This window comes from Fragaria vesca, linkage group LG1 (genome assembly GCF_000184155.1).
Source record: "Fragaria vesca subsp. vesca linkage group LG1, FraVesHawaii_1.0, whole genome shotgun sequence".
Classification (NCBI taxonomy): Eukaryota; Viridiplantae; Streptophyta; class Magnoliopsida; order Rosales; family Rosaceae; genus Fragaria; species Fragaria vesca.
Window position 1 is genome coordinate 2,655,182 of NC_020491.1, and position 11,394 is coordinate 2,666,575.

Genomic DNA, 11,394 nt, shown 5'->3' on the forward strand with positions numbered 1-11,394 from the left:
GAATGCGTTTAAGTTAGTTGGTGCATAACAAATTGCTTTTGGGAATTTCAGGGAGAATTGTGGTGAAAAGATGGACCAATTTCTTGAAAGATGTTTCTACCACTCAGATCAGTATGATGCACAGGATCACTTTGCACAGCTGGACAGAAACTGAAGGAACATGAGGTGATTTTGGTGTGTCTGAGCTAGTGAGCTTAGTGGTTGACCATAATGATGCGCTTAGTATAAATGTTGGCTAGGATGTTATAATTTGCATGCACATCATTAGTTGGAATCAGACCTTCTCATGATTACATTTTGTTATTTCTCATTTCAATGGCATTAAAAAAAAATTTCTCCAGATCTTAACTGTACTCCTGTTTAGACTGACAATGAACTGCATGTATAGGGTGGATGAATTCCTGATCACCTGTTGTATCTAATTTATCAGGTGTATGTATAATTTACGTGGAATGTGAGTTTTATGATTCTGCATTCATCTCATGCACAGACAGTTTCCAATTCCTTACGATAATCATTGATCATGTTTCTCAGCCTGCTAAAGTAAAACATTATTTATAATTTCAGCTTCCGAGTTGAATAGGTTTATGGATCATTCAACAGTAGAATGTAATCACTAAACTGAAATAAAATATGGTACAAAGTTCTCTTGTTTAGGAGGTTATAAGTAATTGTTTAGTAAGTTATATGTAAGTGTACACTGTACATCTTTGTGAACTAACCATATATAGAAATAAAATTGGAAAATTTGGCCGAGATGGCACGTCCTGACGTCCAAGATTTGAAGCAAGAGCCAACCTCACACAACTAAGGGCTCTGATGGCAAGTCCTGCTTCGATAAAGTCCGGACGAAGCATAGACATGGACAACTCTTGTAGTTTATTGAGCAAGAGGTCTGTCTGAGAGATATTTAGCAGACACTCCTGTCAGTTTAGCAGCTTCAACTGCAGAAAGATCAAAACTAGCTCCTCTTAGCTAAATCTCTGGCTACCAATCTAAAACGGCCTCACAGGAGGAACACCAATTAAACAAATGAGTTTGACGCAATCCAGCCGCACCCTACTTTCAAATTAAACTCTTTCATTCAGGCATATTAAATAAAAGCCTCCATGTAGTACACAACTTTATAGTGACAAAGTCATAGAACAATTAAACTAGTCTTCAAATGACAAATATATAACATGGGGTAACAGTTTCCATAACATACTAGATAGCATGGAGTTTGTTGCAGATAGTTGCCAAACTCTTGGTTTCTTTTGGTGCTTTCTCCAGGTTGCTTCTGTTGCAGCCGCAGGTATATGCTCGTAATATCCATATATGGCTCCACTGGTGGTGATCACCTGGTCAGCTACTGACCACCAGCTGGTGGTCAGCTGCCGTCAGATCTGGCCAAACAGTACCTGGCCGGTCAGATCTGACGGAAGCTGACCAGGTGATCAGTGCTGATGGCTCCACTTGTTCACCTCACCTAGTAATTGCAAGCATGAGCATGACAAGGGTCTAATTCAAACTTAATCAGCCACAAAGTGCAAATGAAAAATAGCAAAGTATTCTTAAGAGAATGACTACTTATATTGAGATGTAAGACATTGCATACCAGAGAAACTATCATGAAGCCTAAGAAGTCTGTTATGCGGCTATGCAACTGATTACATATATGGCAGAAATTCTAGACTCTTGCAATTGCATTTAAAAGGGATAATGATAGACAATCATATGACAACAGCTAATCAGGTGCTTTAATATAATTCATATTGCTAGTTCTAGGGAAAAAAAGTATGAGGCAGGTCTCTTGAAAGGATATCATCAAGAACAATTACTATATATTCTACTGGACTTGCATGTAAGAAGAAACTTTGTTTCTTGTTACCAGCTTCACCATAGAAAAGAGTTGTCATTTAAAAATAGAATAAAATTCTTTCAAAGGAGAAAATTTTACCTAAAAACTGCACACAAGGTATAACTCTGTAATCCGGTTTGCTAGGTCCCCCACCAAAAACTGTTTTCTGTAGGGAACATAAAGTAAATGAATCAACAGCATAAAGCCCTCTCCTTGTTACAAACCAAATTTTCAAGGTAATAGCAATTACACATCATATGTTAATGTAAACATCACACAAAAAAATACATACTGCAAAACGTGTTCCCTCCATTAGAGCAAACCAGATGGAACCTGTGAATGAGAAGTTATTGGAAAAAAAAAAAAAAAACAGAAAATGCACAAGAAGTAAAATATGAAAACCAGATTTAGAAATATAAAAGTAGAAAGATGTTACATAATGTTATATGACAACAAGCACGATACGGAAAAGATAGCTCGTCACCTTCACAGCTTCTGTTGGATCAAATTCCACACCCATAGCTTCCAAGTTCAATCTCTTTGAATTGGGAACCTGACATGTTATAACTCACTCATCATTCACATATTTTGTTGAATAGAGCCCAAATGAAATCAACAGTTTCAATAAAATGATCACCTAAATATAATATCACAATCCTCTTGGTCTCTGATTATCAACACTTGAACCTCCACTAAATATTGGCTTAGCTTCAACATTGTCAAAATTTCAAACTTGACACTAAGTTTAAGATTGATAAACCCAATTTCCAGTTAGTCCCCACCACCCAATTCAACCACCTCTGAATCCTTCCTGAAATGATTAATTAATTACCATCTAATCAATTTTACTACAAATTTTCTAACAAGTAAATAATCTGAGCAATCAAACTTGAAGAAGAAAGACTGTAAGTGTAACCCTGGTAGCAACCAAACAAATGTGTCAGCGAAATGGGCCTTCTCGGCTCTTCCTTTAACTCCCAGACTCCCGGAAGACGTTCAGGAACACCTGTATTGGTCCAAAAATATAAACAAGACTATAACTTCAACTATGATAGAAAACAAAAATCAAACTTGAATCACTCTAGTGTCAGTTTTCGACGGATCTGGGATGGAGGAACCTCTGCGTCTACAGGTTGATGGCTGGGCTTCGGGGACTGTCGGAGACGCTGGAGGCCGCTTCGATTGGGGTGGTTCGAATCGTCAGTTGTGCTTGGGTTGTAGAGTGGCTTCGGCTTTCGTCGAGCGGTTAGGGGCTGATCGATGGCTGCGAGATCTTTCCGGCCAAGACCAGGTCAGATCGTCCTATGCTGCGGCGACGATCAAGGTTCAGGATCGGGGGAGCGGTTCTAGGCGGAAGGAGAAATGAGTCGGGTGCCCAAATCACTCTCAGGCCCATACACGTGTGGGCTCGGATCTGGGACCCAAGAGGCTAGGCTTGGCGGATCTGGGTTCTATTTCAATTTTGGGCTTGGCGGAGCTGGGATCAAAAACAGTGTTGATAATACTCACCATTCTGCAGACTTAATCGAAATTGTTCTACTGCGCCCTCCTCTCTTCCTTTATCTTTCTATGTTTTCTCTGTTCTGTTTTCAAATTGTTATTTTGTTTTTGATCAAATGCATCAAAATTGCTTTACTCTGTTTTGAATGTGAAATACTCATCTCAATGCCTCCGTTCTGCAAATCAATGAGGACAAATTGGTTGTCTCTTAGCTTGGAAAGCAAGTGCTTAATATGGGTTTTGGCCAAATGGGTTTCACATAAGACCCCGTAGAGTATGACCTTGATGAGAAGATTGCATTCTTGTGGGTTTAATGCCAATGAGGGTCTGAGTTTTGGTTCAAGAAGCTCAAAGGCTTGCCTCAGAAAAAGTTGATCAGTTTCAAAGCCGTGTAATGAACTGAGGCAACCCAAGTATGAGGATAATTGAGTAGAGAGACTTTGATCAATTTCATTTCCTTTCCCCACTACTTTTGAAAATCTGATTTTGTTTGCTAATCATCTCTTGCAGATTATGTTTGACCCAGTGCAGTGCATCACCGAACATCACTATGTTTGATCTAGTCCAATGCAACACCAAACGTGGCTCAGTATCCAGTACAGTCTTAAAAATTTAGAAAGTGTAATGCAATCCTGGGTGTCAATCAATGCAGTCCTGGGTGTCAATCATTGGTGGAGGTACGTGAGAGAAATAGTACCGATGTTGGATCATTACTGGCTCGGCCCGCTCAGGTGGATGCCGGAGTGTTATCGAAGGATTTGAAGCCTTTGGCGCGCAATCTTGCTTGTAAGTGCTCGTCTGCTTGGGCCTTTGCCCTTTGGGGGCCTTTGGGGCTTTTCCGATTCACATTCTTTATTGGCATTGCGTTTTCCTAGTTCAATTCATGTTAGGAAAAACAATAATTTTTTTTTTGGGTAATAGAAAAAACAATTTTACCTTGATGGAAAAGCAATGTTAGAGGCTCCTCCCTCTTATATATAGCCAAAACCCTAACACGATTATGATCACCTCCTAACCCTAGCCTAGACAGCCAACTCTCGATCTCAATCATATCGATCAAGGCCTAAAAGCCAAGGCAATCATGTCTCGATATAATCCTTCATCTTCACTGGAGATTCAAAATTTAGCAAAACGTCCAAGGACGTATCCAACTCTCACAACGATGCAACATCCGTACTATCTCCCTGCCGCTCCTCCAGAAGATCTTAGCACTGATATCGAACAACTACGATACATCACGTATCAGCCCTTCATAGGAAGACATAGCATTGCGACTATTCAAGAATTCGAGAATCTTGAGGATGCTGAAGAACATTGGAAGACTCAAAGGAGGTATGACTCGACGGTTCTCATACACCCAGATGAGTGTATTATGCGTGAGGGTAAGCATGTTTTGATTTTTGAAGGAGTTATCAGAGAGTTCTTAGTCTGGGTGGAGAAAGCTGAAGTCACTGATGCGGACATGAATGAGATCTTGCATCAGATTGGGAAGAACCTCAAGTATTTGGTTTCAGTAAAGAGACCACATGGCAACCTTCGTAGAGGCATAGGCGTAACACCTGATCTTAAAGTTTATTTCTTCAATTTGGGTGCTGATGCCACTCGCACAGAGAAGAGGCGGAAGAGCTACAAGGATGATGTTCAAGCCTTGCACGATTTTCTTGTAACCATCGAATCTAAGCTGAAAGAGGGCTCGGAATATGTTACGAGGTGGAAAAAATTTCTGTCCACGAGTTGTCTAGATCCTCCTATATCCCCTCCAATTTGGTTATCACCTATCCATCCACGCTATTGCGACAACCATGTTATTGTAGCCTTCAACTATCCAGCCTCATGGGACGTCCAAGACAAGCTACGCTTCGTTGCAAACATGCATGCACTATGCACAGACAAAGCCAACAATTCAAATTCAAGTCCCAATTTGATCAAGCATCCAGAATTTGTAAAATATTTTGCTACTCGTTATGCTGATTGGCCAAGCAAGTTGACAGGTATGCTAAACCAAGTGTACCAATTCGGATATCAGTAAGGAAATTTCCAATGGGAACAAGGAACTACAAACGTCCTGTGGGTGGAATCTATTGTTCTCTTTGCGCACGACTGTGTTAAGCATTACTGTGAGAGAGTGCAAGATCATAACAACATCATTCACTGGCAGAATCAACTCAACAAGACTTCTGTTCCACGTATGGTAAGCTACTTTATTTAATTAGTGCTTGAAAATTTATTTGAGGGGAAAAATCAAACGAGAGGAGAGATGCCATATGTACTAACTAATTTATCGTTTGTTGTGAACAGCGTGAACTTACAAAGAGTGAAATTCTTGACGAGTTGTGTACGGTATATCCCTACTTGATTGAAGACATGTACGAGGCCCTTCATCTGGCCTTGGTAGCGGGATACCACCATCCCGACATAAGTGCGGCTGATATGTTGACCGGAAAAATATAAGGTAACTGGATTTTATGGCTTATTTTTACATGAGATGAATGATGTATATTAACCTATATTTATATATACTCTCTCTCTCTATCTGCAGATTCATATATAGGAGTGTTGCTCAAAAGGAACAGAATTCGAGTAGGATATATTATTCGTTTCTAGTAAAGTGAATTCCGGTCACTGACCGGTTATAATAACTTGTATTTGAAGATTGTCCCCATTCTTAATTACGTTATTTTGGGTATCCCTTTAATTTCAATTCTTTCTCCACAACCAATTATAGTAGTACAGTAGTTCGCGCATTGTTTTCGTTTTGCTTTTCCGCTTTATTAAACTATCAATAATTTATATTGGCCAATTTCTGTGCGGAGCTTAAAGTTTGGTCATTTACGTTTACAAGTTGGGTCAGGCTTGCAACTGTTGGCTCTGGGGTTCATCTCCTATTTTTTGTAAAAATTTTAGGATGTGGGTTTTTTGTATTTTAATATTTGGTATGTCACTTGTTTATGTCGATATTTTCCTTTTTGATGCAACAGAATCTAATTACCCTATCTTGGTTAATTAAGGGAATATTTTCCTAGTAATTAGGGGCAAAAAGCCAATCGATCCAACGTAACTTGCCATGTCTTGGTTGATTAAGCGAGTATTTTGCTATAATTAAATATATTAGGGGCAACAAGCCAATCAATCCAACATATCTTGGTCCACCGAGGTACTGTTTCCCATATAGGAACAAAATTATTCTATATCTATATAAAACCAAAAATAACAAAATTAAAGAAAATAATATCATAAACTGAATAGTAAAGCCTCGATGTCCATCTTTCACAGTTGACACCATAGAGAAACTGATCGAACAACAAAACCTAGCTAGCAAATTCTTGATGGGAGACGATAGCTGCAGAGACCGGCCGATCTACGTTAGGGTTTCGTGTTGCAGGGACAACAATGCATATTGCTGGTACGTCATTGAGGAGAAACCATCTGGCAATGACGAGGAGGACGGCAACAACGACATACTGGAATGTAAATCTGAAAGTGATACAATCAGCCGACTCACCGTTCCCGATTCAAATTTGCGCTATAACAGCCTTGCCGTCTTAGACTCTCATATATATCTGATTGGTGGAGATATAGACACAGAGAAGAATGAAGATGATGAAAACATTGGATATAGGCACTTAGAACTAGGGCAAAATCAATGGCAGCTTGGAGGTGGGAACTTGCTATATGAACAATATGGTGTAGCAGCTGTTGGCCACGATGGTTTGATTTACTCGGTCGGATTTAACCAATACCGATTGTCTCCTGATACTGGGATCATTGAGAAGTTGCCGGTTCCGCCTACGCTGAGCCGCGGAAGCAATCCAGATTTGCCATGCGAGTCCCATCTTCTTGCTCTTACAAAGGAAAAACTCTTCATCTATATGACTTTGGCCCCGGACCCGGATTATTTCTATGTCATGGTTTCGTATGATTTGAAGAAAGGCGAGGGCTACCCCTACTTCTCGGGCCTTTGGTCCACCGGCGTGGTGCTTTACAACAACCGCTACTTGTTTTCTTTTGGAAGTCAGGCTCCCAGGTCACCTGACGTTACCGCGAGGCGGAAGCCGGTTCGTCTGGTGGTTCTGGGAGTGTATGTATTTGACATTCAAGAGCGTAGATGGCTAGATGAACCAGTTAAGGGTCTGCGGACTTACGGAACCGTCCTTCCCTATTGTTTCGAGACACATGATTACGAGGCAATACCAGACGATTATGACTGCGGTCCACTTTACTCTCCGTACTTGCTTCAGGTCGGGAACCAAAACGATCACAAGTTGGCGTTGTTGTGGGAGTGTCAATGCGAACACCCCGATCCTGGTGTAGCTCAGTGTTTGCTCATTTGGTCCAAGTTCATACTCAATCGTATACTCATTCCTAGCACTACTGTTCCCGGTACTTGGGATCCTGAGTTCTATGCAAGTTCTCTGACAAGTGGTCGCTGTGCTCTCGATGAGTGGACTGACGAATTGTTCAATTGCGCAGCAGGAATGTAAAAGCGCTGTCACCTTGGTTAATATCTTAGTTTCTTTACCAGCCAGATGTACCTAATTTTAGATTGCCAATGATCCTGAAGTTATTCCTACCTTATTGCATGGATCTAGGTATTGGTTTCTTTAATGTGCTAGAGCTAATGTTTTCCAGTAGGGATATGTAGATGTGCCTTGGTGATATAGATGATATACCAATAGTCATTGTGCCGTAATCATGTTTCATTTTGTTTTGCATTTCTGGATACCGGATCTTGTTCTTGTTGTGTGTAGAAATCACTTCTGTACGTTTTGTTGTGATAACTGATGGTAACTACCAAGGTCTTTAGCCTTTTGTGTGTGTGCGCGCGCGCGCTGTACTCATGCATGCAAATCTTACCTCGATCTTTCTCTCATCTCCTTTGAAGATACTAGTTTAATAAACTACAGACTGACATGATGTGAAGTTTTGATGGATCACTGTCAAATTTATGTAGAGGGCATAATATTCTACGTACCAAATGCATTCATAACCTACTTTGATAGTGAATGTTAAACTTGTGAAAAACTGTGAGATCGAGGACTTCAATGATGTACAAACTGATGTACGTAGCTAATATTAACAAGATTAAAGCCTCTAGACTTGGACGAAACTATGGTTCTTATGATTGTTAAGGAACTCTAGTTTGGGGGACTTCGGAGATCATAAGATCGATGTGTTGAGAAGGGATGAGCTTTTTTTCAGATAGTTGTTTACAGGGATCAGCTATATATACATTGAGTCTCCCTATCGAAATCACGAGTATAAACTGGGGCACATAGAACGGCTTTGGAGAAAATACATCTCGTGCATTAGGTTTATATCTAATTGTGCACCATTAGTAACCTTGAGCTATCTCCGCACCCTTCATTTTTTGAGTTTATATCTAATTTTTGTATTTTGTCGAACGAATCAACACCCTAAAACAACATTTATCACAAACCATGACGAAACACAAACTCAAATGACTTTGGTTCACAAGAAAATACTAAGAAAACCAAAACAGCCAAACATAAAAGAGAAATTCAGCATGTCATTTTGATCCTCATTTAGATTGTCAATGATGCAGAAGATATGAATAATTCCAGTCTTATTTACATGGATTTAGATATTAGTTCTTTCGTTTCATTATGGCCAGGATTCGATGAATTTGTTAGAGAAAGAAAGTATTGCATGACAAAAATAAGAGTGCCTTATAAGGAGTCTATCAAAATGTTTGCTCACATGAGGAACAATTTTTAGGCATTGCGATAACAAATGCATCTCAACTACATGCACGTATTAAAAAAAAGAAATTATAAAACTTAAAGTTGTTGCATTTTTGCAGCACTCACTTGTTCCTCAAATTTTTTCACTTAGGTGAGCATGCATATCTCGATTCTATTATATATGCCTCATTGATTATGAACTATTCCATCTTATACGTAACATGTTTGCTCATGTAAGGGCTGGACAATTTTAATGATATGTGAGAGATAAATACATCTCAACCATATATACTCACATAAAAAACCAAAAATAAAAACAACTTAATACGTACTAAAAACAATTTAATACGTACTATACATTTATTTTTAGTCGTTAGATTCATTTATCTCTCGTCATCATCCGTATGCATTTATTTTTACTTGTTAGATTCATTTATCTCTAACTCGTCATCATCCGTATACATTTATTTTTAATCGTTAAATTCACTTATCTCTCGTCATCATCCGTATATATATTTTTTTGCTTGGGTGGGCTGGTAATACAAGAGTAATACCAGAAAAGGCCAAATATTTGATTTTTTTTTTCTTTAAAAAAGCCAAATATTTGATTTGTTTTTTTTAATCTTGTATGTTGCAATTTGGTGTCAAATTTCTGTCATCTTTCATCAAACTCATCATCATCATCCTCTTCTTCTTCCCCAAACCTCTCACACCTGGCCTTTATTTTGTCGCCCCCTTTTCGTCTCTCAGTCCCCAATTTCCGAATCCCTATAAACCTTGCTGGCTCAACTCCCCATTCTAGGGTTTCTGATTCTCTCATGGCCTTGATTCTCCTCCATCTCCAAAGCTCATAGTAAATTCTTAAACTTGCGAGTAATTATTGGGCTCTGAAATTACAAGCAGTAATAAAGTTTGAATCTTTTTTGTTTTTGGTTCCTGATTTTTCTTCAATACTCAATTGGATAGATACCCTTTAGGTTTTAATGGCTAAGAAACTAACCCAATTTACCCAACCTGTTTTTTTGGTGAAGTTTATGGTTGGTGTTGAATTTTGACTTTTATGTACTTATATGGTTGGTGAATGTTGCCATTGGAGTTGTGGAGTTATGATTTAGTTTTGGTTTGCTTATTGCAGTAGAATGTGTGGTATGAGTTTGATTGGTTCTGATGTGTGCTAGTGGGTTGTGAATGTTTTGCAGCAAGGATGCAGGGTTTTAGAGATTGGGTTCTTTCTCAGCTGGTATCCAAGTCTGTGGTCTCGCCGTTATCAGGAAGTGATAGTTTCTTCAGTGTGGGGCGTTCGACTAATGAAGTGCTTACTGACCAAGGTAGTACTTCCATCTTATACTTAAAGATTGGTTGTTTAGTTTGACAATGAAGAATCACATCAGTGTATATGACTTCTACTTGAAAGAATACGGTTTAATGAAGCAATGTTTGTAGTTTCATGTAAATGTTTAAACAGCATCTTTTAGTAATCTGATTTACATATTCAACGAATCGTAGTTGTAATGGCTTAATGCCAGTGATCCAGATTATCAACTCTTGATGCTGAAACTGTAAACCAAACTCTATATATGAGTTATTTGACTAGGCAAGAGCTAATTGTTTGTGACTTTCAGGTGCTTCTGATTCTACCACTTTGGTAGCCCCGCCCGTCCCAAATGAAGCTTCCAACTCGTTGAATAGGGATCAGGAATATCAGTCTAGCCCTTCCCCACAGCATGTTGTAGTTGAAAATTCTGATCAATCACATGGTGGCTCTGTTAAGAAAAAGAAGGATCCTTTGGCAAAAATTGATGATCTGCAAGCCAAATTCTTGCAACTCCTCCGGCAGCTTGGTCTATCAAAAGACAACCTCATGGTGGCAAAGGTTCTTTATCGAATTCACCTAGCAACTGTGATACGAGCAGAAAAGTCGGATTTGAAAGGAGTTAATCTCAGAGGTGACGGAAACAGAGTGATGACAGCAGAACAAGAAGCAGCTGGCCCTCCTGATTTGGATTTTTCTTTGAGAATCCTTGTCCTTGGGAAAACAGGAGTGGGGAAGAGTGCTACAATTAATTCTATATTTGATCAAACAAAAGCGGTAACCAATGCTTTTCGACCCGGCACAAAGCACATTCGGGAGGTTGTGGGAACTGTGAATGGGATTACAGTAACTGTCATTGATACCCCTGGTTTTTTGCCAGGGGTATGTACAAGTAACTTGTGCCGAAATAAGAAGATTATGCTCTCTGTAAAGAGATTTATTAGAAAAAGTCCTCCTGACATTGTTTTGTTCTTCGAGCGCCTTGATCTCATTGATAAAAGCTATAGTGATCTCCCCCTTTTAAGGCTAATTACTGAAGT

At 39.3% G+C, this 11,394-nt stretch overlaps 1 protein-coding gene across 1 annotated transcript in view; it reads left to right on the forward strand.

The window, feature by feature from the left end:
- The first annotated feature begins 9,793 nt into the window (after nt 1-9,793).
- LOC101305873 (translocase of chloroplast 90, chloroplastic-like) overlaps nt 9,794-11,394 on the forward strand; it is a 9,327-nt gene continuing 7,726 nt past the window's right edge. The window contains exons 1-3 of the mRNA XM_004287218.1: nt 9,794-9,895; nt 10,242-10,370; nt 10,665-11,173. Of these exons, the coding sequence (XP_004287266.1) occupies nt 10,247-10,370; nt 10,665-11,173 (633 nt within the window). The 5' untranslated portion in view covers nt 9,794-9,895; nt 10,242-10,246. The remainder of the gene's footprint in view (nt 9,896-10,241; nt 10,371-10,664; nt 11,174-11,394) is intronic.